This window comes from Hylobates moloch, unplaced genomic scaffold (genome assembly GCF_009828535.3).
Source record: "Hylobates moloch isolate HMO894 unplaced genomic scaffold, HMol_V3 SCAFFOLD_12, whole genome shotgun sequence".
In the NCBI taxonomy this organism is placed as follows: Eukaryota; Metazoa; Chordata; class Mammalia; order Primates; family Hylobatidae; genus Hylobates; species Hylobates moloch.
The window spans coordinates 34,280,515-34,307,299 of NW_026652287.1; the positions used below are offsets into that span (position 1 = coordinate 34,280,515).

Genomic DNA, 26,785 nt, shown 5'->3' on the forward strand with positions numbered 1-26,785 from the left:
GCAGTGAGCCAAGATCATGCCACTGTACTCCAGCCTGGGCGACAGAGTGAGACTCCATCTCAAAAAAAAAAAAAAAAAGGGTTGGGATGGGAATGAGAATAGGGTCAAGTTTCAGGAAGAGGATGGGGTTGGGCTTGGAGTAGGGACTGGGGTTAACAATGGAGAGGGGTTGGGTTTGGAGATGGGGTGGGGTTTGGGAATGATAATGGAGTTAGATTTGAGGGTGGGAAGGGGTTAAGGGTTGGAACTGGGAATAAGGATGGTGTTGAGTTTGGGAATTAGAATGACGTTAGGTTTGGGGATGGGGTCGAATTGGGGGATGGGGTTGAGTGTGTAGTTGGGACTGAGAATGGAGTTCTATTTGAGGATGGGGACGGGCTTAAATTAGGGGTTGGAGCTGGGGTGGAGATTACGAATAGGGATGGGATTGGGTTTGGAGTTGTGTTCAGGAATGGGAATAGGGGTTAACTTTGGGGATAGGGATGGGTTGAATTTGTGGTTGGAACTGGGCTTGATATTGAGTTTGGGGATGGAGTTGGGTTTGGGGTTAAGGATGGCTTTGGGTTTGGGAGGGGGTCAGGGTCACAGATAGGCTGTGTGCTCTGACCCGCTACTCACTGCACACCACAGCAGATTATCCGGAGACCTGGCCTGCTCATGGCCTCTGCCACCTCTGGGAGCCTGTGCTCATGAATGTGTTCTCAGAGTGGTGCGGATCTGAGTGAAGGATGGGGGCTGCCAATCTGAGTCTCTCCAATAAAGGAGAGGAACCAGTCTCCCAGGTCATTTCCCATTCTTCACATTTGCCAGCTGTCCTGCGACTGTTCATCTTCAAGACAGAGGTCCTCTTCCAGACTATTCCCTGTGTATTAGTCTATTCTCACACTGCTATAAATAGCTGCCTGGCTGGGCATGGTGGCTCACGCCTGTAATCCCAACACTTTGGGAGGCCAAGGCGGGCAGATCACCTGAGGTCAGGAGTTCAAGACCAGCCTGCTAACATGGTGAAAACCCAAAAATCTACTAAACCTGAAATCTACTAAAAATACAAAAATTAGCTGGGTGTAGTGGTGGGCTTCTATAATCCCAGCTACTCGGGAGGCTGAAGCAGGAGAACTGCTTGAACCCGGGAGGTGGAGATTGCAGTGAGCCGAGATTTCGCCACTGCCCTCCAGCCTGGGTGACAAGAGTGAAACTCTGTCTCAAACAACAGCAAAGACAACAACAACACATGCCTGAGACTGGGTAATTTATAAAGGAAAGAGGTTTATTTGATTCACAGTTCAGCATGGCTGGGGAGGCCTCAGGAAACTTACAATCATGGCGGAAGGTGAAGGGGAAGCAAGCCACTGTCTTCACAGGGTGGCAGGAAGAAGTGCCAAGCGAAGGCAGGAAGAGCCCCTTAAGAAAACACCATATCTTGTGAAAACTCACTCACTATCACGAGAACAGCATGGGGGAAGCCGGCCCCATGATTCAATTACCTCCACCTGGTCTCTACCTAGACACGTGGGGACTATGGGGACACAATTCAAGATGAGATTTGGGTAGGGACACAAACCCTGACCATATCACCCTGTTTCACGGAGGTCAAGTTTTCCTGGGCCTTCTACCTGGGCTGTGGTACCTTCACCTTATACCTGCTCATAGATGAGGTGTTGCCAGGACCTGATGTTGGTGTGGATGGAAGAGGCTAGCGTTTGTGGGGCTGGAGAACCCTGGACCAAAATCCTTATGTTCCCCAAAACCCCCTAGGCCCCCCGATCCTGGTGACAAAGGCCACCAGGCTGGAGCCCCCACCCAAGCAGGGATGCCACAGAACTCATTAATCAGATGAGGATGCGGGTATGTCTGACTCTCTGCAAACCTTTCAGAATTGTGATTCTCTCCTGTTTGCCTGCCCTTGGCATATGCTCCAAACTGGGGCCCAGGATTCTGAGCTCCTGCCTGCCCCTTCCTCCCTCAGGACCTGGAGTTCAGGCCCCCAGCTCCTTCCTCCTTAAGCCCCAGGAGTTCTAACTCCCAAGCCCCCTCCTTTAGTAGAGACCCTAGACTTGGGGCCTTCCTCTCCCAGAATGGAAGACTGCAGAACCCACAGGAAAGCATGACACATCCCCAGCTGTCCCCTCCAGCCACATCTGCCCTCCCCCTTAACGCACACTCTAGCCTGATTGGCTTCCTCCCACCTCAGGGCCCCCAAGCCTCTCTCTCTCTCACCTCTTCCAGGAAGCCCTGACTTGGTGTTGAAGGCTCCACGGGTGGGAGCTGTAGAACCTGTGACAGAGGCAAGTTCTAAACCACTGCCCAAACCACTGATGATCTGGCACCCTCAGTGCCCTCCCCCACCACACACTAAGCGGGGAGCCGGACCCCGGGGAGGGGAGGGAGGACGTTGCCTGTGCAATCCAGGAAGGGAGGGTATGTGAAAAGCTACCGGGAACTGTGTGAAACCAAACCAGCCTCATCTGACAAAGCGCAGGACCCCTCACTGCCCCGACTGCTTGCTGGTCTCTCTTTCTTGAGCTCTGAGGACCCAGGAGTCTGGGTGCACAGCCTCCTTCTCTCTGAGATTCAAGGGTCTGATCAGCAGCCTCTTCTTCCGCCAGGACCCAGAAGCCCTGAGCTTACCCCCATGGAGCCCTGCCGGTCCCTGGCCCTGCTTGTGGGCTTCCTGGGCCTGATGTTCTGCCTGATTGCTTTGAGCACCGATTTCTGGTTTGAGGCTGTGGGTCCCACCCACTCAGCTCACTCGGGCCTCTGGCCAACAGAGCATGGGGACATAATAGCAGGTAAGGGGAATGGGTGTCCTACAGAGGGGTTGCCAGCAGGGATGGGCGCTCAGTGGTCTTCTCCCGATCAGGCTACATCCACGTGACGCAGACCTTCAGCATTATGGCTGTTCTGTGGGGCCTGGTGTGCGTGAGCTTCCTGGTCCTGTCCTGCATCCCCTCACTGTCCGCCCCAGGCCACGGCCACCTTGTCTCAACCACCGCAGCCTTTGCTGCAGGTAAGGACTCTGGACTGGACTGGGGCATCGGCAGCCAGCGAATTCCTGCCGAGGGGCTGAGCCATCTCTCTTGTCCTTGTCCCCAGCCCTCTCCATGGCAGTGGCCATGGCGGTGTACACCAGCGAGCGGTGGGACCAGCTTCCAGACCCCCAGACCCAGACGTTCTTCTCCTGGTCCTTCTACCTGGGCTGGGTCTCAGCTATCCTCTTACTCTGCACAGGTGACTATCCTGCCCACTGCCCTGGGGAGCTTGGGATGGTGCAGTTGGGGGCCCTGAGGACAGAGGGCAGGGGCAAGTGCTTAAACTCTTTCTGGCCCCCCAGGTGCCCTGAGCCTGGGTGCTCACTGTGGCGGTCCCCGTCCTGGCTATGAAACCTTGTGAGCAGAAGGCAAGAGTGGCAAGATGAGTTTTGAGCATTGTATTCCAAAGGCCTTATCTGGAGCCTCAGGAAAGTCTGGTCCTACATCCGCCCCGCCCTTCCAGCCCTTCCCCAGCCCCTCCTCTTGTTTCTTCATTCATTCAACAAAATTTGGCTGGAATCTGGTTATTCTGAGATTAATTCTGCCAAGGCATAAGCCAACTATCTGCCAGCTCCATGGTAGATCACCAAGGGAAGGTGAGGGCCCACCAGGCCAACCAGCCTGCAGGGCGCTCCTGCCCAGTGCGAGTGCCTGGCCCGTGTGGACACAGGCTCCAACCCGTGTCTATGTCTCCCCTTCTCCAGCACTTTTCTTTCTCCCTGTGTCTTTCTCCCTTTAGCTGGCTCTCTTTCCTTCTCTCTCCCTCTCTGATGTTGTCCCCCCTGCCAGAACTCGGCCCTTCCTTGCACTCAGTCAGTTCTCTTTGCACATTTCCCCATGCTGGGGACACTGGCACAGGTCAGACCCAGGCCCTGCCCACCAGGGGCTCAGTCTGTGGGGTGGTGGGAAGGAGGCACTTACAGACCAGAAGCAGTTAATACAGGCCAGACAGCAGTCCCAGTGCAGGGAGAATGCCGGAAAAAGACTGACCATATTGTGGAGGGATGGAGATGACTTTTCTGGAGAGAGAACATTTAGCCCTTCTTAAGGGCCAGTGAAAGGTAATATCCAGGCAGAGGGGCCCAAAGATGAGTGTGCAGAAAAGTCAGGAGTCTTGTGGGGATGAAGAACGGTAATTTATGGCCAGGATATAGAATGTGGGTGGCGGGGGATGGAAAATGAAGAGGGAGAGGCAGGTGGGGGCTGTGGCCTCTAATGTCATGCTGGACTTTCTCTTGAGCATGATGGGGAGTTGGGAGAAAACTGTGGGCAGGGGAGGGACAGTGTCAGCTCTGGGTGCCAGAAAGACCCCCCTGTAGACATGGAGGGGAGGCCAGAAGGTCAGGGAGGAACTTGGCAATGCAACAGGTGGGACATGATGAGGCCTGACCTGGGACCAGTAAAGGAGGGAATGAGCCAGACAGATTCAGGGGCAGGAGGAGCAGGACTTGGGGACCCAAGGCTTTTCAGGGTGAGGGGCAAGAAGAAGGCGAGGACAGCACCCAAGGGTCTGGCTCGATGAACTGGAGGGGATGGCAGGGCCATCCCTAATATGGTGGAAGACACTAAGCTCAGTTGGAATATGGTTGACTATTAAGGCCCTGAGGGGCAGCCAGGAGCAGGTGAGAACTTGAGTTGGGCTCAGGGGAGAGACCTTGGGCTGGAGACGGAGTTTTGGATGGAGCATTAAGGAGCACTGAAACTTTGGCAGTGAGGAGGCTTGCCTGGCAAGGGAGTGCAGGGTGGAGCTTCAAGGGATACCCAGATTTACAAGTGAAGGGGAGAAGGCAGAGGAGAAGAAGTCTGCAGCCAGACAGCTGGGGACCTGGAGAGCTTCTGGGGTGCCTAGAATGTCAAGGGAAGAGAAGTTTATTTATGTATTTTTTTGAAATGGAGTCTCGCTCTGTTGCCCAGGCTGGAGTGCAGTGGTGTGATCTCGGCTCACTGCAAGTTCCACCTCCCAGCTTCACGCCAGTCTCCTGCCTCAGCCTCCCAAGTAGCTGGGACTACAGGCACCTGCCACCATGCCTGGCTAACTTTTTTGTATTTTTAGTAGAGTCGGGGTTTCACCATGTTAGCCAGGATGGTCTCGATCTCCTGACCTCATGATCCACCCGCCTTGGCCTCCCAAAGTGCTGGGATTACAGGCGTGAGCCACCGTGCCTGGCCGAGGCAGAGTCTGATTCTGTCACCCAGGCTGGAGTGCAGTGGTGTGATCTTGGCTCACTGCAACCTCCGCATCCCAGGTTCAAGCAATTCTCCTCCCTCAGCCTCCCGAGTAGCTGGGATTACAGGCGTGCGCCACCGCACCTGGCTAATTTTGTCTTTTTTTTTTTTTTTTTTGAGATGGAGGCTTGCTCTGTTGCCCAGGCTAGAATGCAGTGGCACGATCTCAGCTAACTGCAACCTCCACCTCCCGGGTTCAAGTGATTCTCCTGCCTCACATCCCAAGTAGCTGGGATTATAGGCACCCGCCATCACCCCCGGCTAGCCTGGCTAATTTTTGTATTTTTAGTAGAGACGGGGTTTTGCCATGTTGGTCAGGCTTGTCTCAAACCCCTGACTTCAGGTGATCTGCCTGTCTCGGCCTCCTAAAGTGCTGGGATTACAGGTGTGAGCCACTGCGCGCCCGGCCAAGGGAAAGAGAAGTTTCTAAGAAAGGGCTAGGAGTGGTGGCTCACACCCATAATGTCAGCATTTTAGGAGGCGGAGGTAGGAGGATCGTTTGAGCCCAGGAATTTGAGATCAGCTTGGGCAACATAGCAAGACCCCATCTCTATAAAAAATCTTAAGAAAACTAGCCAGGTGTGGTGGCACATGCCTGTAGTCCCAGCTACTCGGGAGGCTGAGGCAGGAGGTTTCCTTCAGCCCAGGAGTTCAAGGCTGCAGTGAGCTGTGATGGTGCCACTGCACTCCAGCCTGGGAGAGAGAGATGGCTCACGCCCGTAATCCCAGCACTTTGGGAGGCTAAGGCAGGCAGATGACGAGGTCAGGAGTCTGAGACCAGCCTAGTCAATATGGTGAAACCCCGTCTCTACTAAAAATACAAAAATTAGCCAGATGTGGTGGTGCGTGCCTGCAGTTCCAGCTACTTGTGAGGCTGAGGCAGAAGAATTGCTTGAACCCAGGAGGTGGAGGTTGCAGTGAGCCGAGATCGCACCACTGCACTCCAGCCTGGGCGACAGAGCAAGACTCTGTCTCAAAAAATAATGATAAAAGAAGGACTTGGCCTACCATGTAATGGCCCCCAAAGCTGCGGTCTGAATCTAAGCAGTCACTCAGTTGAGAGCTGAGGGGGTGTATGTGTATGGTGCTGGGGAGAGTGATTATCCCTTTAAACAGCCACTGGGGGAGGGGGTTCTGGAATCCCCAGCCTCACAGAGACCCAGCCTCCCTCCCCCCATCTCTCTGGTCTCTGTGTCTAAGGAGCCCTGGGGTGCTGGGTGTGAGTCACTTAGGTGGGCGTGTGGAGGGGTGTCTGGGGAGGACATTGAACAGGCTGAAGGGGTGTTCCGCTGTTGGGGGAGGTCTCTGGGAAGACAGGTTCTTCAAAGCAAAGCCTGTGAAGGTCTCAGAGGCCTCTCAGGGGAAGTCTCAAGGTCCCCAGTAAGGGAAACGAGGTCTGGAGGGAGGAGGTTGTGGGTCCTCAGGCAGGGTTGTTGAGGGAGGGGGGTCTTCAGGTCCCCAGAAGCAAGGACCTCAGGCAGGAGTACTAGGGGAAGAGTGTGGAGGAAGCGGGCTCCTAAGCTGGGGGCCTCCGGGTAGGAAGGGTCTGGGCCCATCCTGCCCTTGTGGCCCCCGGCTGCAGCCTCAGTGGCATGGGGGTGAAACGGAGGCTCCAGAGTGGGGGCATTCTGCTCAGCCTCGTGGCCAACGTCCTCATGGTGCTCTCCACGGCCACCAACTACTGGACCCGCCAACAAGAGGGCCACAGTGGCCTGTGGCAGGAATGCAACCATGGCATCTGCTCCAGCATCCCCTGCCAGAGTGAGGCTCCGCCCGCCTAGATGTCAGAGGGCATTTCAGACCCCCAGGGCTCGGGACACAGCTGGGCCCATGGCGAGACGCCACCCCTTCCACTCCGGGCTCAGTTGCAGCTGTCCCTGGTCGGCCGAGGCCGCCACGAACCCCGCCCCTCGACTTGTGGGCTTGTCCCCGACCCCCTCCCCGTCCCGGTAGCGGCAGTAACCGCAGGTCCTGATGTGACCTCCAAGTCTCCGTCCAAACGCCTGAGTCCTGGTCGTGGGGAGCTCGGCTCCTGGCCACACACCGGGTTGGGGGCAGGAGACAGGAGAGCTTCCGGTTGCGGCCGAACCCGTAGCGACTGGGGCGGTGCCCGCTCTCCCCAGCCACGCTGGCGGTGACTGGGGCGTGCATGGTGCTGGCGGTGGGTGTCGGCGTGGTGGGCATGGTGATGGGACTGCGGATTCGGTGCCACGAGGGCGAGTCGCTGCGGGGCCAGACCACGAGCGCCTTCCTCTTCCTCGGCGGTGAGACTGCAGCCCGCCCCAGGCCGGCAGGCAGGGGCGGGCCCTGGGTGATGGAGGGGGTCTGGTCACCAGAGGAGGGGCTTGAGGTACTTGGCCGGGATCCGAGGGGCGGGGCTGGAAGAAGCCGAGAGAGGTGGGCGGGGCTCGAGACAGAGTTCAGCGCGGGAGGCGCAGGAAGGGGCCTGGGCCAGAGGCGGGCTGAGAGGCGATAGGCGTGGTCTGATGGAAGGGGCGGGTCTGAAGGGGCGTGGCCTGGGTGCAGCCCGACTAGGCCCAGCTAGCTCATCTTGCGGCTGGGCGGGGCCCAGGACTGCTGCTGCTGACCGCCTTGATAGGCTACACGGTGAAGAATGCGTGGAAGAACAACGTCTTCTTGTCTTGGTCCTATTTTTCTGGGTGGCTGGCCTTACCCTTCTCAATTCTCGCGGGTAACCTGGACAGCGGGAAGAGGGTGGAGGAGACTGCCCAGAAGACCCTCACCCTAGAGGCTCCCCAGCTGCCCTCCCAGGAAACCCCGGGGACCTCTCAGGGACTCCCCAACACACTAACGACGCCCGCAGACCCGGCAGAGACCCCCTTGGAGCCCCAAACCCCAGTCCCCGGGGCCCTCCCGGCCATCCGCCCCAGGGCCCACCTTCCTCTCCCCGCCCCGCGCCCCCCGTCCCCCCAGGCTTCTGCTTTCTGCTGGCAGACATGATCATGCAGAGCACCGACGCCATCAGTGGATTCCCCGTGTGTCTGTGACTGCAGCCTGCCTGGGGCAGAATAAAGGAACGGCTTTTTTAGCGCTGCGGCTCCGCGTGCTTTTCTGGGGGGTCGTGCGGACGCAGGCACGGGGTTGCATAGAGGCTCAGGGAGGACATAAGGACATGAACCTATAGGGAACGTGGAGACGGGGAGACACAGACGTGGAGACACAAGTATCCATGGATTGGAATGGGAACAGGGACATGTGGGAGGGGCGGGGCCAGGAGGGGACGTGGGCTTTTGGAGAGGGTATGAAGAGGCTGTGGGGACGACATGGAGGTGAAGCAGAGACACGGACAGGGGAGGATACGGATATAGAAGGGACAGGGAACACGGGAATGGAGAGAGTGGAGAGACCGACGCGCGAGGATTCAGAGGCGTGGGAATACCAGTACCGCGACTTGGAGAGGCCGGGAAGAAGTGGGGATCTGGAGAGGGAGACCAGATCCGGGGATACCGGGAAGCGTTTATAGGACTGGGAGGATCTATAAACTCCGGGCGCGCTTCCCTCCAGTGCACGACCTTTCCCCTAGTTCTCTGCCCTGCCCTCTCCGCCAGGCCTTTCCTTCCCTCTCCGGGTCCCGCTTGCTCCCCGAGATCCACTTCCCATTGGTTTGCGTTGCTTGCCCCACCTCCCTTCCCTCCGGTCTCTCGATTGGTCCTCTGTCGGGGAGGCGGTCTCTGCAGCGGTTGACTGGCTGACCTTGCTGCGCACAGGCGCAGAGAGGGGCGCGGGGGCGTGGGGGGAGTAGTGGTGGGACGTCTGGACCGAGCGGCTGAGGGTGCGGGCTGACCCTGTAGGTGGCTGCGGCGGGAAGATGGCGGAGCTGCGCGCGCTCGTAGCTGTCAAGAGGGTCATCGACTACGCCGTGAAGGTGACCGGGCTCCCCTCTCCCACATCCCTGAGTCCCGCAGCCGTGTGCTTCCGGGGCCACGAGCGCACACTGGGTGGGGGTCTTCTCGTAACCCCCGACCTCTGCCGCTTTAATCCCCAAACGTCAAAGTCACACCTGAGGGCAAAAATCCAAGAGTGAAGTTCTAACATCCGATCCCTCCGGGGTCACGGCCATGTTCTCTTTTCCCTCGTTCTGGATTCACTCTCTTGATAACTGTTCAGAGTGAGTTGCTTTCTCCATTTCTTACCCACTGGAAGAAGTCATGATCCCTGTTTAACGCACGGAGAAACTGAGGCACAGAGAGGTCGCCCAGCTAGAGGAGGGCAGAGCCGAGAGTTCTATCCAGGTTCCTCTGACTGCTTTCACCCACTGGGCTGCATTGCTTACCGTTGTTCTATTATATTACCCGAAATGTGCTATAGAGGGAGTCAGACAGGGTCCCGTGGGGCCCCAGAAGCTGCTTTCCACCCTCCATAGCCACAGGGTGAGCCAGGAGGCTCTAGCTAGGGAGAGAGAAGTGTGTTTGCTAGAGATGAAAGTTCAAGGAGCCAACCTGACTGAGCTGGGGGTAGCTCACATTCTCCATGAAAGAGGTGGGGGAGGGCCCTCTCTGAGCGCCTGGCTTGTTGTCCCCAGAGGGAAGCTGGTGTGGACAGAGGTGAATCAGACACGGTCTCTCAGGCCCGTTTCTCTCAATGCTTGGCCTGAACTGGACTGAAGATGGTGACTGTCTGTCCATGTCTGTCCTTCCCATCAGCCTGGGGACTTACCTCCGTGTCCCCAGCATTACCTAGTGCGGGGCCTGGCACCCTGGAGACCTCAGGGTGGGCAAAACCAGGGTCACAAAGTTGACACTGATACTGCCCCTGCCTGCTTAGGGAGTGGGCTGGGGAAGAGGGTACAGGAGCCAGACTTGAGCATGAAAGTGTCAGTGATGATAGCAGCCAGCATTTAGTGGGTACTTATGTGCCAGGCATCGTTCCAAGTCCTTTGCAGAGATTAACCCATTCAGTCCTTTCAGTACCCTCTGTATTATTTATTTTATTTTATTTTTTTTGAGACAGAGTCTCACTGTCGCCCAGGCTGGAGTGCAGTGGCGCGATCTCGGCTCACTGCAGGCTCCGCCCCCCGGGGTTCATGCCATTCTCCTGCCTCAGCCTCCCCAGTAGCTGGGACTACAGGCATCCGCCACCTCGCCCGGCTAATTTTTTTGTATTTTTAGTAGAGACAGGGATTTCACTGTGTTAGCCAGAATGGTCTCGATCTCCTGACCTCATGATCCACCCGCCTCGGCCTCCCAAAGTGCTGGGATTACAGGCCCAGCCTATTTATTATTTATTTTTATTTTTTGAGACGGAGTTTTGCTCTTTTTGCCCAGGCTGGAGTGCAGTGGCGCAATCTTGGCTCACTGCAACCTCCGCCTCTTGAGTTCAAGCAATTCTACTACCTCAGCCTCCCAGGTAGCTGGGATTACAGGCATGCGCCACTACGCCTGGCTAATTTTTTGTATTTTTAGTAGAGATGGGGTTTCACCATGTTGGTCAGGTTGGTCTCAAACTCCAGACTTCAGGTGATCCACCCGCCTGCCTCGGCCTCCCAAAGTGCTGGGATTACAGGCGTGAGCCACCGTGCCTGGCCGACCCTTTGTATTATTAATTCCATTGGATAGATGAGGAAACTGAGGCCTGTCAGATCTCCCAGCCAGTAAGTGGCAGAGTTACAATCAAAACCCCAGGCAAGTCTGGCTCTAGACTCTGCTCTCCCATCTCCCTTAATGCCCCCTGTCCTAATGACACTTCTGGCAGCACATGACAGGGATGTCGCCTCCAGCCCCTTTGAGACACATTCCTCTTGGGGTCCTGGGACCCAACACTTGGTTTCCTCCAGGCTCTGACTGTTCATTACCTTCACGTCTTTGGACTCCTACAGCTCCCTGGGCCTCCTCTCTCTATCCCAGCCCTGGCCTTCCCCGCCTGGCATGTCTGGGGTTGGATCCGTCTCCCCCACAGTGCAGGCCCACGTTTGACTCAGCTCTGGTCCCAGCATCACTCAGCACAGAGCCTGGCACGTGGATGTCTCTGGTGTGCTCAGGGAGAGAACAGAGGGGAAGTGTGAAGGCTGCGTTGAATCGGCTACTGTCCTTTCCAGAGGGTGCTGCCTTCCCCTCCCGCAGTGCCGCAGGGAGCTGCATTACATCCTGTCTTACTGGATGTGTCTGTCCTTTTCAGAACAAATAAATGATTCAGACCCTGCCAGCTTCCTCAACACCAGATTAGACCTGGGTACTGTCCCACCCCCTTTCCTTTCTCCCAAAGCTGTCAGTTCTCCACCCCCCGCCCTTCTTGCCCTATTGTCTCTTAGTCTCATTGTCTCACCTGGACCCTCACCCTGGTCCTCCCTCACTCCCAGTCTCTCCCTCTCAGCCCACCTGTACCCAGCCTTAGGGGCCTTTCTGCACCCACAGCTGACCCTGCTCTCCCCTGCTCCCAGCCTGCCTGTGGCTCCCCTGCACCCTCAGGACAGAGTCGCAGCCCCTCTGCCTGGCATTTAGGATGCTTTGTGGTCCAGCCTCCTCTTCATGGTCTGCTTCAGCCGTCCACTTCCCTCCTTGGACCCTCCCTTACCCTTTGTGCTTCCGCCACTGTGACCTGCTCCTCCTGTCCTGACAGACCAGGCCGTGGCTCACCTGTTCCATGCCTTCTTCCAGCACCACCCTCCTACCTCTGCTTTCTGTCCTTTGTCCTGCCCAACTCCAACTCATGGATTATATCAAAATCTAGTGATTCTTGGCCAGGCACGGTGGCTCACACCTCTAATCCCTGCACTTTGCGAGGCCGAGGCGAGTGGATCAGTTGAGACCAGGCCAACATGGTGAAACCCCATCTCTACTAAAAATAAAAAATTTAGCCAGGCATGGTGGCACATTATCTGTAGTCCCAGCTATTCGGGAGGCTGAAGCAGGAGAATCGCTTGAACCTGGGAGGCAGAGGTTGCAGTGAGCCGGGATTGTGTCCCTGCACTCCAGCCTGGGTGACAGAGCTAGACTCAGTCTCAAAAAAAAAAAAAAAAAAAAAAAGCAAACAATTTAGTGATTCTCTCTGGCATGGCCTTCTCCAGGAAGCCCCTGACCCTACACCCTCAGGCTGCCTTGGTATATCCCTGGGGGCTTCTGCAGTCCCTAGGTTTGCTTCTATCAGCCCTCGCCAGACTGGATTGGGATCCTCTGTTTACCCCATGTTCCCCACTGCCCTACTCCATCATCCCCAGGCTGGTAGCTCCCTGCAGAGAGGGGCCATGTCTGATCCACCTCTGTTCCCAGAATCACATGCTCACTCCGTGACCTCTTTCACCTCGTTGCTCAAACATCACCTTCTCTGGGAGGACTTCCCTGTTTGCCTCCTTAAAATCATAGGCCCCAGAGTCCCTGTGTTTTGCTGTGTTTTCCCCTGTGCTTTGCAACTAGGAATGGAGAGGAAAGTCTGTTTGCTGGAGATGAAAGTTCAAGGAGCCAACCTGAGTGGAGGGAGTGGCTCACATTCTCCATGAAAGAGGTGGGAGCAGGGGCACCCTCTGAGAGCCCAGCTTGTCCCCAGAGGGAAGCTGGTGTGGACACTTTGTAATCCACAGTGTCGTTTACATATTGATTGCTCTGGTGTCTGTCACCCCTTCTGGAATTTGAGCTCCAGGTGTGGGGAAGACAGTTAGATACGGTCACTGCTTCCTGAGACAGTGGGTGCACTACTAGAATAGTGCAGACCTCAGACTCCGAGCCCAGCGCCTACGTCCACTTCCTGCTGTGTGACCTTGAGGAAATTACTTCACCACTCTGAGCCTCATTTTTCTCCTCTGTGCAATGGGGATAATGGTACTATCTACTTTATTGAGTTGTAATGAAAATCAAATAAGCCCTTGGAACAGTGCCTGGCACACAGGGTTTGTTTTGTTTTATTTTTTGAGATGGAGTCTATCTCTGTTGCCTACGCTGGAGTGCAGTGGCAGGATCTCAGCTCACCGGAACCTCCACCTCCCGGGTGTAAGCAATTCTGCCTCAGCCTCCTGAGTAGCTGGGATTACACGTGTGAGCCACCACGCCTGGCTAATTTTTGTATTTTTAGTAGAAATGAGGTTTTGCTATGTTGGCCAGGCTGGTCTAGACCTACTGACCTCAGGTAATCCGCCTGCCTCAGCCTCCCAAAGTGCTGGGATTACAGGTGTGAGCCACTGTGACCAGCTGCAATAAGTGTTTTTATTGGGAGTAGTAGTAAGGAAGTTTAGTTAGTCATTTATTCAAAACATAACAAATGCTGTGCTCAGAGTGTATTCGTGTGTGTGTGTGTGTGAGTGTGTATGTGTGTCTGGCTGTGTGCATGTTTCTGGGTATGTGCGTGTATCTAGCATTTTAATAGGTATTTGGCAACTCAGTAACACCCTGTCCTGTCCAGGGTTACATTTTCCAGGAAGCTGATGAAGCTTAACCTTCAGGGCCTCTTTCAAGACCCCAGGAGAAAGGCTGGGCCTGGTGGCTCACGCCTGTAAACGCACACTTTGGGAGGCTGAGGTGGGCGGATCACGAGGTCAGGAGTTCAAGACCATCCTGGCCAACATAGTCAAACCCTGTCTCTACTAAAAATACAAAAATTAGCTGGGCGTGGTGGCGGGCGCCTGTAGTCCCAGCTACTGGGGAGGCTGAGGCAGGAGAATCGCTTGAACCCAGAAGCGGAGTTTGCAGTGAGCCGAGATCATACTACTGCACCCCAGCCTGGGTGACAGAGCAAGACTCCATATCAAAAAGAGAGAAAGAGAGAGAGAAAAGAAAAGAGAATTCAAGAAGAGAAGAAAATCCCTCTTGCCTACAGTGGACAACAAATAGGAAGACTGGCTCTCCTAACGCCGTGGGCACACGTAGCCTCTTTCAGAGTCTCACAATTCCCAAGACAGATTTGGGGTTAGACCCCTGGTCCTGCCACTTCTGTGCTGTGTGACCCTGGCCAAGGCACTTGGCCTCTCTGTGCCTCAGTTGCCTCATCTGTAAAATGAGACTGGTAATGGCAGTAACCAACCTCACAGGCTATTAGGCTGGTCAAATGAGTTAATGCATATAAAACCCTTGACTCGTCTGCATGGGTCAGGGCTGCTTTTTAAAAATTTTTTGTTTTTTTTTTTTTTTTTTTGAGACAGAATCTGGTCTGTCACCCAGGCCGGAGTGCATTGGTGTGATCCTGCTCACTGCAACCTCCACCTCCTGGGTTCAAGCGATTCTCCTGCTTCAGCCTTCCAAGTAGCTGGAATTACAGGCACATGCTACCACGCTTGACAAATTTTTGTATTTTTAGTAAAGACGGGGTTTTACAGTGTTGGCCAGGCTGGTCTCGAACTCCTGACCACAAGTGATCCATCCACCCACCTCAGCCCCGCAAAGTGCTGGGATTACAGGCATGAGCCACCACGCCCAGCTGTTTTTGTTTTTGTTTTTGTTGTTGTTTGTAGAACCTGTTGCCCAGGCTAGTATCGAACTCTTGGGCACAAGCGATCCTCCCACCTTGGCCTCCCAAAGTTCTGGGATTACAGACATGAGCCACTGCGCCCTGTCTCCATCCTCCATCTTTTAATGTTACCCTCTCCATGAGGCACAGCCAGAGTGGGAAGCCCCTTATGGGTCCCACCTTCTCATCTCGGATTCTGTCCTGCCTGTGGGAGGAACAGTTAGACCCACAGCCCCAGAGAAAAAGGGGCAGGGAAATAGCAAGAGTGTGCCAGTGTCCTCACCGGGCCCAGCTGCCACCCAAGATCTGCTCTGGCCAAGCCCTGGGTGGCGGCCACACGGGAGAAGAGAAAGAGGGCAGGCCCCGGGCCGAATGGGGCAGCTCCCTAGCAAGCCTTCTCTGGATGTCCTTGGAGGCTTTTTAAACATTTGTGCCCCAAACCAAACTCGCCATCTTCCCGGCTCAGGCTGATGTACTGACTAGAAGCCACTCTTTGGTGTCATCTTCCCATCGCACACCATGGCCTGTCAGTTGCACCTCCAGAGACCTCTTGCATCTGTCTCTGCTGTCACGGCTGTCTGAGCCACTGTCACCTCTCACTTTGGTGACAAACAGCCACCCAGCTGTCTCCCCACTTCCTCTCATCCTTTTCCAATTTTCTCCACCAAGAATCCAGAATGACCTTATAAAAACTCAGGTTGGGCTGGGTGCGGTGGCTCACACCTGTAATCCCCTGCCTTTGGGAGGCCGAGGTGGGTGGATCACTGGAGGTCGGGAGTTCGAGACCAGCCTGGCCAACATAGTGAAACCCTGTCTCTATTAAAAATACAAAAAATTAGCTGGGCGTGATGGTAGGCGCCTGTAATCCCAGCTACTCGGGAGGCTGAGGCAGGAGAATCGCTTGAACTGGGGAGGCAGAGGTTGCAGTGAGCCGAGATCATGCCACTGCTCTCCAGCCTGGACGACAGAGCAAGACTCCATCTCAAAAAAAAAAAAGAAAGGGCCGGGCGTGGTGGCTCACGCCTGTAATCCCAGCACTTTGGGAGGCCGAGGCGGGCGGATCACGAGGTCAGGAGATCGAGACCATGGTGAAACCCCGTCTCTACTAAAAATACAAAAAATTAGCCGGGCGCGGTGGCGGGCGCCTGTAGTCCCAGCTACTCGGAGAGGCTGAGGCAGGAGAATGGCATGAACCCGGGAGGCGGAGCTTGCAGTGAGCCGAGACTGTGCCACTGCACTCCAGCCTGGGCGACAGAGCAAGACTCCGTCTCAAAAAAAAAAAAAAAAAAAGAAAGAAAACAAAGAGGATTGTGGTGGGCCAAGAAATAGCCCTCCAAAACAGCCAGGTTTCAATCCCTGGCACCTGAGAAGGGGAAATCACTTAGAAACAGGGTCTTTGCAGGCTGGCCATGGTGGCTCACGCCTGTAATCCCAGCACTTTGGGAGGCCGAGGAGGGCAGATCACCTGAGGTCAGGAGTTCGAGACCAGCCTGGCCAACATGGTGAAACCCTGTCTCTACTAAAAATACAAAAATTAGCTGGGCGTGGTGATGCATGCCTGTAATCCCAGCTACTTGGGAGGCTGAGGCAGGCAAATTGCTTGAACCCAGGAGGCAGAGGTTGCAGTGAGCTGAGATTTCACCACTGTACTCCAGCCTCGGCGATAGAGTGAGAGCCCATCTAAAAAAAGAAAAAAAAAAAAAATATATATATATATATATATATAGAAACACGGTCTTTGCAGATGTGATTAAGTTAAGCATCTTGAGATGGGGGCATTATCCTGGATTATTCAGGTGGGCCCTAAATGCCATCTCAAGAGTCCTTATAAGAGAGAGACAGAGGGAGACTAGACACAGAGAGAGGAGAAGGCCACGTGAAGACAGAGCTGAGGGTGCTGGCATTGAAGATAAAGCGATGGAGCCACAAGCCAGGGAGTGTCAGCAGAAGCTAGAGGAGGCAAGAAACATGTTGCCCCCGGGGCCTGCAGACCCCTTGGTCTCACCCTGGTGACACTGACTTTGGACTTCTGGCCTCCAGAGCTGTAAGATTCTAAGCCACCAAGTATGTGGTGATTTGTTGTGGCAGCTGAGAGAAACTAATAGGAGAGTGGTTAGTGGTTCACGCTACACCCTGGTCTACACTGGAAACCTCTCTCCCTGGCACACGATGGTGTCCCCAGGATCCAACTCAGAGCCAGGCGCACAGTGGGGCCCAGGAGAGACAAAAACGATGTGCAGAAGCAAATGGGTGGGGTTTGCCACCCACCTCCCTTACCTCCCTTGTCTGTTTAGCAAAGAGGTCTTTGGTGCTGATGTTTTCCAAATTAGGTTGTGACCATGTGTGATCATGACATCCAGGCAGAGGGCTGGCATTTTTCTGAAAAAGGGTAGAAAATGTCAGGGTATGGTGTGTGTGTAGCCAGGGTAAGTATTGGTCACTGACCCTTACACTGCAGTGGCATTTGTGAAACAGGTCAGGGTCACATGTTGTCTAAGGTGTTATCCGAGCTTGTTTCACAACCAAGAGAATTAAAGAGCATAGACCACCCAAAGGGTGAGGTTGGAGTGAAAGTTTAATAAGCAAAAGAAGAAAGCTCTCTGCAGAGGACAGAGGAGCCCAAGCAGGTTGCCCCATTTTTTTTTTTTTTTTTTTTGGGACAGAGTCTCGCTCTGCCGCCCAGGCTGCAAGCTCCGCCTCCCGGGTTCACGCCATTCTTCTGCCTCAGCCTCCCGAGTAGCTGGGACTACAGGCGCCCGCCACCTCGCCCGGCTAATTTTTTGTATTTTTAGTAGAGACGGGGTTTCAGCGTAGTCTCGATCTCCTGACCTCATGATCCGCCCGCCTCGGCCTCCCAAAGTGCTGGGATTACAAGCGTGAGCCACCGCGCCCGGCCGCAGGTTGCCATTTTTACAGTTGATTCCAAAAGCTTTTATAAAAAACTCCTCTCATCTCTGTAGCTGTTTGAGTATCTTATCTGTAAAGCTATCTGCATAACTCCCCGTTATCTATGTAGTTGTGGGTACATCTTTAGGCAAGCACAAAGCTCCGCTTCTCTTGTTTGTGTAACCGTGGGTTTGTTTTAGGTAAGCTCCACCCCTCCCTGTGCAAGTTCCTACAGAGACCACCATATACTTGCCTGAAAAGGGGAGGGAACTTTTCCTGGGAGCCTGTCAATCACACAAAGAACAAAAGGCTTCTGTGCTGGACCTGCCTGCTTGTCTGTGCAGGTGCAGCCTGAGTTTTCCCCAGGCTGCTCTATTGTTGCCTGTAGCTGTGATTTTTCAGGCAGGCTGCTTCTCTGAGGACCAGCCTTAACTGTCTACCTAACTGATTTTTCCTTTTCTTCTCCTCATTTGTATTTATGTATCAGTGTGTTATGTATTTATATACACTTGGAGATATGGTAAAATGCACCTCTCACTGTGGGTTACCATAAATGCTGTAAATTTGAGAAACAGTCTTTCAGGCCTGAGAGGAGCAGTGACACAGTAGGGATGATCAAGTCAGATGTCCCTGGTACCCAGGAATGGCTGGATGAGAGAAGGAGACAGGGTGACCTGCCCCTGCCTACAAACTCTAACCCAGTTCTGTCCCTGGAGCTGTGTGACCCTGGACAAGGCCCTGCCCCTTTCCAGGCTGTTGTTGTCCTCATCCAGCCTGGGAGAGGGTTGGCGCTGAGGCCCCCACCTTCTTGCCTGTTTCCTCTTGACCCCGCCCCCTCCCCTCCTGCTGAGTAGATCCGAGTGAAGCCTGACAGAACCGGTGTGGTCACGGATGGCGTGAAGCACTCCATGAACCCCTTCTGTGAGATCGCAGTGGAGGAGGCTGTGCGGCTCAAGGAGAAGAAGCTGGTGAAGGAGGTCATCGCCGTCAGCTGTGGGCCTGCACAGTGCCAGGTGCTCGGGGTCTCGGGGACGGGGCTGGACTCCTGGGTCTGAGGGAGGAGGGGCTGGACCTGGACTCCTGGGTCTGAGGGAGGAGGGGCTTGTCCTGGACTCCTGGGTCTGAGCAAGGATGGGCTGATAGCCTGGATTCCTGGGTCTGAGGAAGGAGGGGATGGGGGCCTGGACTCCTGGGTCTGAGGGAGGAGGGGATGGGGGCCTGGACTCTTGGGTCTGAGGGAGAAGGGGCTGGGGGCCAGACTCCTAGGTCCCCCTGAGGATAGCAGCCAAGTCAAGCCCCTCTGTCCTTGGCAGGAGACCATTCGTACTGCCCTGGCCATGGGTGCAGACCGAGGTATCCACGTGGAGGTGCCCCCAGCAGAAGCAGAACGCTTGGGTCCCCTGCAGGTGGCTCGGGTCCTGGCCAAGCTGGCAGAGAAGGAGAAGGTGGACCTAGTGCTGCTGGGCAAACAGGTAGCTGTGGTCAGCCCTCCCTGTGCCCCCTTGCTCATCCCTGCTTGGGAGGAGGGTGGTGGAGATACGGGGTGAGACAGCAGGTGGCCAGGACCAGGGCATTCAGCCACTCCAGGCTGAGCAGCTTGGGACTTTGCTGACCCTCCTGACAGAGAGTTTGAACAGGGAGGACAGAGTCCCTCTGGGGGTTACAAAGATCCTCTTGGGCCAGGCACAGTGGCTCATGCCTGTAATCTCAGCACTTTGGGAGGCTGAGGCGGGCGGATCACTTGAGGTTGGGAGTTAGAGATTAGCGTGGCCAACATGGTGAAACCCCATCTCTTCTAAAAATACAAAAATTAGCCAGGTGTGGTGGCACCTGCCTGTAATCCCAGCTACTTGGGAGGCTGAGGCAGGAGAATCACTGGAACCTGGGAGGCGGAGGTTGCAGTGATACAAGATCGCACCACTGCACATCAGGCACCACTGCACTCCTGCCTGGGAGCAGAGCGAGACTCTGTCTCAAAAAAAAAAGAAAAAAAAAGAAGAAAGATCCTTTTAGGTGAGTTTAGAGGCTGGGAGGCTGAGGTGATGGTCACGTGGGGAGAATGAGGCCTCGGCCAAAGGTGACAGGACAGAGCAGAGACATGATGTGGCAGGAGAGACTGGGCTTAGCATGGGGAGGGAGGGCAGGGAGGAGGCAAGGACAGTGCCTGGGTCTGCCGTGGTAACACAGGTGGGAAACCCAGGAAGAACAGGAGGTTAGAGGAGGATCCTACATGGGGTGTGTGAAGAACCCAGGAGACATCGATGCAGGTTCAGAAGACAGGCCTGGGCTTGAAACAGAGACTTAAGAATTTTGGAGGGCACTGGGGAGCTATGGGAGGTCTATGAGCAGAAGACAGGCAGGATCAGCACTAGGTGCAGAAAGAGTCCCCCTGGACTTTGAGAATGGACTGGAAGGGGAGATTGGAGGCCAGGAGTTAGGGAAGGAGGTTAGGGCTGGGTGAGGACCCGACCAGAACCCTCCCTGCCACACTGGTGCTCCCCACTGAGACAGAGGTACATGGGGCTCATCTGCCCCAGGAGACCCTGAGGCACCACCTCTCCTCAGGGGTAGCTCATCTCATTTGAGGACAAACCTCATGGCCTCAACCAGGGAAGGGGCAGAAGAGGGATGTCAGAAGAGCCACAGGCAGACGGGAGTGAGAAGAGGCAGGGAATTAGGGATGGAGGCTGAGAAGGAAGGCCAAAGACTGCAAGGTATGTTAAGCAGAGTGTGGAGACAGCAGAGCACAGCAGGCTCAGGTAGAGCTGGGGCCCCCGGAGAGAGATGGGGATCCCAGGGCCAGGTCAGTTCTGGGACAAAGTGGAGGCTGGTGGGTCCAGGTAGGTCACTGGGTATCCTGCCCAGCCCTGAGAAAGTCAGAAGAAAACAGAAAGAGATTACCAACAGCAGGGGCATCACAGTACAGACAGTCAACTGCAGCCGAAGGGCCTACCCGGAGAACAGGCCAAAAAGGCAGGGCCTGGGTGGGGCTGCAGAGGCCGAGGTGTTGGAAGCGTGGCCTTTGCAGCCCCCTGCATTTGCTGGTGGTTCTCAGACTCCGATGTCCTACCTGTCCCGGGCCAGGGACAGTTCCTGGGGCCAGGGCCTCCAGCTGGGGAAATGCCGGATGAACTGGTCAGGATGCTGTTTGTTCTAGGAAGCAGATTCACAACTCAAACTGGCTTAAGCCAGAAAGCGAATTTATTATCTCACGTAAATCAGGGGCTTCAGGCACAGCTTGATCCAGGGTCACCTATGAGCTGTAGGGCCCCCTCTACCTTGGCTTCACTGTCTGCATCTCCAGGCTCAGATCCCACCAGCCCAGTGACCCCAGCAGAAAGAAAGGAGCTTCTTTCCCAAGGGCTCCAGGAAACTCCCAGGGCTGACACTTCTTTGGTGCAGCTTGAGTCATGTGCCCCTCCCTGAACCAATCACTGGGTTGGGGCTAGAATGTCCTCGCTGGCCCAGATCCTGTTCATGCAGCTGCCCAGGGGCCACATAGGGCAGGACTCCTGAGAGGCTTTATACAGAGGGCAGAGACTTGGCGACAGGGATTCCAGATGGCCCCACATGTCCCTGGACAAGTGGCTGCTTATCTCTGGGCCCAAGTGAGGGGATCGTTCTAGACCAAAAGTCAGTGATCTATGGCCCACAGCGACCTCTGATTTGTAAATAAAGCTTTATTGGAACATCACCACATACATTCATTTACATATTATTTACGGCTGCCTGTGCACTACAACAGCAGACCTGAGTCACTGTGACAGAGACCGTATGACCTGCAAAGCCTAAAATATTTACTACATCTGTTCCACTATAGAAAAAGTTTGCCAGCCCGACTGGGTGCGGTGACTCATGCCTGTAATCCCAGAGCTTTGGGGGATCATCTGAGGTCAGGAGTTCAAGACCAGCCTGGCCAACATGTTGAAACCCTGTCTCTACTAGAAATACAAAAATTAGCTGGGCGTGGTGTTGGGTGCCTGTAATCCCAGCTACTCAGGAGGCTGAGGCAGGAGAATTGCTTGAACCCAAGAGGCGGAGGTTGCAGTGAGCCAAGATCGTACCATTGCACTCCAGCCTGGGTGACAGAGCAAGACTCTGTCTCAAAGAGAAAAAAAAGAAAGAAAAAGTTTGCCAACCCCTGTTCTAGACAGAGGCCCGAATGGTCCATGAGCTCCACTGATTGTCATACAGTCTTCTCTCTCTCCCCATTCAGGCCATCGATGATGACTGTAACCAGACAGGGCAGATGACAGCTGGATTTCTCGACTGGCCACAGGTGAGACTGGAGTGGGGAGCACCTGCTGAGGGCCAGGCCCTCATCCTTCAAACTTCATTTCTGCCTCAAGGCCTTTGCATTTGCTGTTCTCTCCTCCTGGAACACTGTTCCCTCAGATTGCCTCATGGCTTTCTTGTTCCCCTCCTTGAGGTCTCTGCTGAGGTATCACCTCTTCAAAGGGGCCTTTCTTGCCATCCTACGTGAAATACTCAGGCCCACCCCCTCAATTCCAGGTTTCCCAATCCCCGTCTCTGCCAGTCCAATAGAAATGCAGACTGGAGCCAGGGATGGTGACTCGTGCCTGTAATCCCAGCACTTTGGGAGGCCGAGGCAGGCGGATCACTTGAGGTCAGGAGGAGTTTGAGACCAGCCTGGTCAACATGTTGAAAGCCCATCTCTACTAAAAATTTAAAAATTAGCTGGGTGTGGTGGCGTGCGCCTATAGTCTCAGCTACTCGGGGGGCTGAGGGAGGAGAATTGCTTGAACTCGGGAGGCAGAGGTTACAGTGAGGCAAGATCGCACCCCACTGCACTCCAGCCTGGCAACAGAGGGAGGCTCCGTCTCAGAAAAAAGAAATGCAGGCTTGGCACAGTGGCTCACACCTATAGTCCTAGCACTTTGGGAGGCCAAGGTGGGAGGATTACTTGAGCCCAGGAGTTCGAGACCAGCCTTGGCAACATAGTTGGACCCCATCTCTACCAAAAAAGAAAAGTTAGCTGGGTGTGGTGGCACATGCCTGTAGTCCCAGCCTCAGGAGGCTGAGGTGGGAGGATCCCTTGAGCTCAGGAGGCCGAGACTGCAGTGAGTTGTGATCATACCACTGCACTCCAGCCTGGGTGAAAGAGGGAAACCCTGTCTCAAAAAAAAAAAAAAAAAAAAAAAAGAAGCAAGGCATATAGGCAAATTAAAAAATTTTCACAGCTACATAAAAAAGTAAAAAGAAACAGACAAAATTATATTTTATTTCACTCCGTTATGTCTAAAATATTATTTTAGCATGTAATCAACATAAAAAATATTAAGATACATATGCTCTACAAGCAATGGGATTACGTCCTGATAAACCCATCATAAACTGAAAATATTGTAACTGAAAGAATGCATTTAATATGCTAAATCTACCAAATATCATAGCTGAGCCCAGCCTACCTTAAACATGTCATAACACTTAACGTTAGCCTACAGTGGGGTAAAATAATCTAACATAAAGCCTATTTTATAATGAAGTGCTAAATATCCCATGTAATTTATCAAATACTGTACTGGAACTAAAAAAACGGAATGGTTGTACAGACACTGGCAGTGTGGTTTCTACTGAATGTTTACCACTGTCACACCATCGGAAAACTGAAAAATCTTAATTCAAACTGTCATAAGTCAGGAACCATCTGTATTTTACGTTTTTTGGATTTTCTTTGTACTAAATCTTCAAAATTCAGCATGTATTTTATATTTACAGCACATCTCAATTCAGGTGCTAAATTTCTATGAGAAACACGTTCCTAAAGATGACAGTGGAAATAGATTTACACACCCAAGTTGTTCAAAACAAACTTAAAAGTTTTCTAGTAACTGCATTTCCAGTAACTGCATTGGGTATCTGTGTTTTTTTTTTTTAAAACAGCTTCATTGAGTTATTTACCTACAATAAACTGCACATGTCTAAGTTGCACAATTTGTTAAGTTTGCTTTTCTTAAACACTTTCATTTAGATAGAGATGGGGGTCTCACTATGTTGCCCAAGCTGGTCTTTAACTTCTGGGCTCAAGCAATCTGCTCACCTCAGCCCTCCAAAATTTGATAAGTTTTGATATGTGTTACATCCATGAAATCATCACCACAATCATGATAATGTATCTTGAATTCTCAGTATTTATTTATTTTTATTTTTTTGAGGTAGAGTCTTGTTCTGTCCCCAGGCTGGAGTGCAGTGGCATGATCTTGGCTCACTGCAGCCTCCGCCTCCCGAATTTAAGTGATTCTCCTGCCTCAGCCTCCCGAGTAGATCGGATTACAAGCACGCATCACCATGCCTGGAAAATTTTTGTATTTTTAGTAGAGACAGGGTTTCGCCATGTTGGCCAGGCTGATCTCGAACTCCTGACCTCAAGTGATCCACCCGCCTTGGCCCCTCAAAGTTCTGGGATTACAGGCATGAGCCACTGCACCTGGCCAAATTATCAGTATTTAAATTTAAATAAAGTTTAAAAATTCATTCCTCAGCTGCACTGGCTGGGCAGCCACACGCGGCCAGTGGCTACTGGATGGGACAACACATTCAAAACCATTATCCTGTTTTATCTTCAAAGCATTTATCACTGTCTGACTAGCTTCTCCAACACTGTGCCCTTCTTGCTCTCATATCATGTGTCTTATTTTCTTCTTATTCCTTCTGATTGGAAATGATCTCATTTGTGTGTGTGTGTTTTTCCCTGGTGACTGGTTGTCTTCTCTGGCAGAATATGAGCCCACCCAAGCTGGTGCTTCACTGGTCATGTTCACAGTGTGTCTCCAGGGGCAGGCTCATAAGGGCACTAGGAGGAGGTTGTGAATGAAAGGATGTGATGTTCACACTAAGACCTGAAAAATGTGTCCAGTTAATAAGTGGACAGGGAGAAAATTCATTAGACAAAGAGGAGTGTAGGTGGCATCAGTTACCAGGGGAGGAAATGTCGATTCAGGACTGAGGGAGCTGGCTAGAGGATGGGGTCCCAGAAGGTGGTTTAAGGACTGGTGTGGACACACACAGTTTTGTTGTCTGCCCAGTGGAGGGGCCTCACGGGGGACTGTTGGGAGCCAGATTGTCAGCATTTGCATTTACCAGCTGTGGGTGGCAGTGGCATGTAACTCAGAATCTTGCTGCCTCAGTTTCTCTCATCTGTAAAGTGGGGATAATAACATTTACCTCATAAAGTTCCTGCGAGGATTCGATGATTTGACACATCAGTTGCTTAGCACAGGGCCCAGCACGCAGTACATGTTCACTATCAGGAAGGCAGGGAGGCCTCACTGGCAGCATCGGGACATAGGACATCAGGACATACACCGTGGCTCTCAGGGAAAGGAAAGAGACCCTCTCCCAGGTGTACAAGGTCGATTCTGAACCTCATGGGACCCTGCATTGTTCGCTCCCTCATTCATTCACTTGTCCGTGCGTGTACTCAGTAGTGGCATAAGTGTACTTGCTCGGGTTGGAGCTGAATTAGCCTCACCCACTCTCCTCCTCCACTGTCCCTCCTCAGGGCACATTCGCCTCCCAGGTGACGCTGGAGGGGGACAAGTTGAAAGTGGAGCGGGAGATCGATGGGGGCCTGGAGACCCTGCGCCTGAAGCTGCCAGCTGTGGTGACAGCTGACCTGAGGCTCAACGAGCCCCGCTACGCCACGCTGCCCAACATCATGGTGAGCCCCTGGCCAGCGGGCACTGAGAGCCTGGGGGTGGCAAGCACGTTGCCAGCCCAGTGCCCCCCCGTGGTCGCACATGGGGAGGGAAGGATCCAAAGGAGGTCTCGTGCACAGGAAGCCGTCACCTGGAGTTTGGCTGATAGAGTTTGCTGGGTCATCTCTGCCAATACCGAGAGTTCATGGGGGCTGCTTTGGCTAGCAGGGAGGGCTTGCTGGTATCTAGGCCAGTAGAAAGGCTTCGCTGGGCAGCAGAAAGTGTTCCCCTTGTCATTCCAGCCAGTGGAACAAGTTCACTGGGTCATCTTGGTTCATTAGGGAGGGTCCCCTTGGTAATTTTTGCCAATGTGAAGTTACCGTGTAGATCATCTTGGCTAACTAGGAAGGGTGCATGGGGTCTGTTGGCTAACAGGTAGAGTTCACTAATCATCATGGCCAGTAGGATGGGTCACTGGGTCATCTTGGCCAATATTAACGGTTTAGTGGGTCATCTCAGCCAATAGAGAATATTCATCTCAGCCAACAGGGAGGGTTCATTGGATCATCTAAACTAATGGGGAGGGTTCAGTGAGTCATTTCAGCCATTACAGAGTGTTCACTACATCATCTCAGCCTATAGGGAGAGTTCAGTGCATCATCTCAGCCTATAGGGAGGGTTCAGCGCATCATCTCAGCCTATAGGGAGGGTTCAGGGCATCATCTCAGCCTATAGGGAGGGTTCAGTGCATCATCTCAGCCTATAGGGAGGGTTCAGTGCATCATCTCAGCCTATAGGGAGGGTTCAGCGCATCATCTCAGCCTATAGGGAGGGTTCAGGGCATCATCTCAGCCTATAGGGAGGGTTCAGTGCATCATCTCAGCCTATAGGGAGGGTTCAGTGCATCATCTCAGCCTATAGGGAGGGTTCAGTGCATCATCTCAGCCTATTGGGAGCCTTCAGCATGCCATCTCAACCAAAAGTCCACTGAGTCATTACTACCAAAAGGATGGGTTTGCCAGTCTGTTGCAGCCAGTGAAGGGCTTCCTGATTTGGTTACCTAAAGGAGGACTGCTGCAGTAGTTGGGCCTCCCAGGGCCTCCTAGCCAGCAGGAGTTGTCCACACCAGGTGTGGCCCTGTGAGAAGTTTCGTGTGTCCTGGCCAGTGGGTGGGTCCAGAGGGTTCAGCCCATGGGACTGGTCTGCAGGCCTGGCACCCATGGGAAGGAGGTGGCAGGAGGGTGGCAGGAGTTCCACAGCCCTGTGAACAATGGCTTCCCATGTGCAGAAAGCCAAGAAGAAGAAGATCGAGGTGATCAAGCCTGGGGATCTGGGTGTGGACCTGACCTCCAAGCTCTCTGTGATCAGTGTGGAGGACCCGCCCCAGCGCACAGCCGGCGTCAAGGTGGAGACCACTGAGGACCTGGTGGCCAAGCTGAAGGAGATCGGGCGGATTTGAGCCCCTCCCAGAGATGGCAATAAAACTGACTCTCAACATCTATCTCTGTTAACTTATTTCCTAGAGACCCATTATTTGGTTCATTCAACATTTACTTGAGTCTTTTGTGTGCCAGGCCCTGTGGATCCAGTCCCTGC

At 53.8% G+C, this 26,785-nt stretch overlaps 3 protein-coding genes across 4 annotated transcripts; all 3 read left to right on the forward strand.

The window, feature by feature from the left end:
- The first annotated feature begins 2,380 nt into the window (after positions 1–2,380).
- NKG7 (natural killer cell granule protein 7) lies at positions 2,381–3,548 on the forward strand. Of its 2 annotated transcripts, XM_032169102.2 has the most exons (4): positions 2,381–2,789; positions 2,861–3,007; positions 3,094–3,228; positions 3,332–3,548. In XM_032169102.2, exons 1-4 carry the CDS (start codon positions 2,633–2,635, stop codon positions 3,388–3,390), a joined length of 498 nt encoding a protein of 165 aa, XP_032024993.1. In that variant the 5' UTR covers positions 2,381–2,632; the 3' UTR covers positions 3,391–3,548. The 2 variants fall into 2 exon arrangements, with proteins under 2 accessions (XP_032024993.1, XP_032024994.1); XM_032169103.2 differs by lacking the exon at positions 3,332–3,548 and having other exon boundaries at positions 2,966–3,324.
- Positions 3,549–6,397: 2,849 nt separating this feature from the next.
- Positions 6,398–8,434, forward strand: CLDND2 (claudin domain containing 2). The gene is made up of 4 exons (XM_032169111.2): positions 6,398–7,016; positions 7,379–7,519; positions 7,828–7,947; positions 8,190–8,434. The coding sequence occupies exons 1-4, from the start codon at positions 6,848–6,850 to the stop codon at positions 8,261–8,263; spliced, it is 504 nt and encodes a 167-aa protein (XP_032025002.1). The 5' UTR covers positions 6,398–6,847; the 3' UTR covers positions 8,264–8,434.
- Positions 8,435–9,020: 586 nt separating this feature from the next.
- On the forward strand, positions 9,021–26,690 carry ETFB (electron transfer flavoprotein subunit beta). The gene is made up of 6 exons (XM_032169080.2): positions 9,021–9,141; positions 18,386–18,544; positions 18,845–19,003; positions 21,748–21,810; positions 25,054–25,212; positions 26,478–26,690. The coding sequence occupies exons 1-6, from the start codon at positions 9,085–9,087 to the stop codon at positions 26,646–26,648; spliced, it is 768 nt and encodes a 255-aa protein (XP_032024971.1). The 5' UTR covers positions 9,021–9,084; the 3' UTR covers positions 26,649–26,690.
- The last annotated feature ends 95 nt before the right edge of the window (positions 26,691–26,785 follow it).

Bases quoted from the DNA above. Each gene is read 5' to 3' on its own strand.
- CLDND2 (XM_032169111.2), top strand. From the start codon at position 6,848: ATGGGGGTGAAACGGAGGCTCCAGAGTGGGGGCATTCTGCTCAGCCTC. The intron at 7,017-7,378 runs GTGAGGCTCCGC...CGCTCTCCCCAG, and splicing joins CTCCAGCATCCCCTGCCAGA to CCACGCTGGCGGTGACTGGG. The intron at 7,520-7,827 runs GTGAGACTGCAG...GGCGGGGCCCAG, and splicing joins CGCCTTCCTCTTCCTCGGCG to GACTGCTGCTGCTGACCGCC.
- NKG7 (XM_032169102.2), top strand. From the start codon at position 2,633: ATGGAGCCCTGCCGGTCCCTGGCCCTGCTTGTGGGCTTCCTGGGCCTG. The intron at 2,790-2,860 runs GTAAGGGGAATG...TCTCCCGATCAG, and splicing joins GCATGGGGACATAATAGCAG to GCTACATCCACGTGACGCAG. The intron at 3,008-3,093 runs GTAAGGACTCTG...CCTTGTCCCCAG, and splicing joins CACCGCAGCCTTTGCTGCAG to CCCTCTCCATGGCAGTGGCC.
- ETFB (XM_032169080.2), top strand. From the start codon at position 9,085: ATGGCGGAGCTGCGCGCGCTCGTAGCTGTCAAGAGGGTCATCGACTAC. The intron at 9,142-18,385 runs GTGACCGGGCTC...CCTGCTGAGTAG, and splicing joins TCATCGACTACGCCGTGAAG to ATCCGAGTGAAGCCTGACAG. The intron at 18,545-18,844 runs GTGCTCGGGGTC...TGTCCTTGGCAG, and splicing joins GTGGGCCTGCACAGTGCCAG to GAGACCATTCGTACTGCCCT.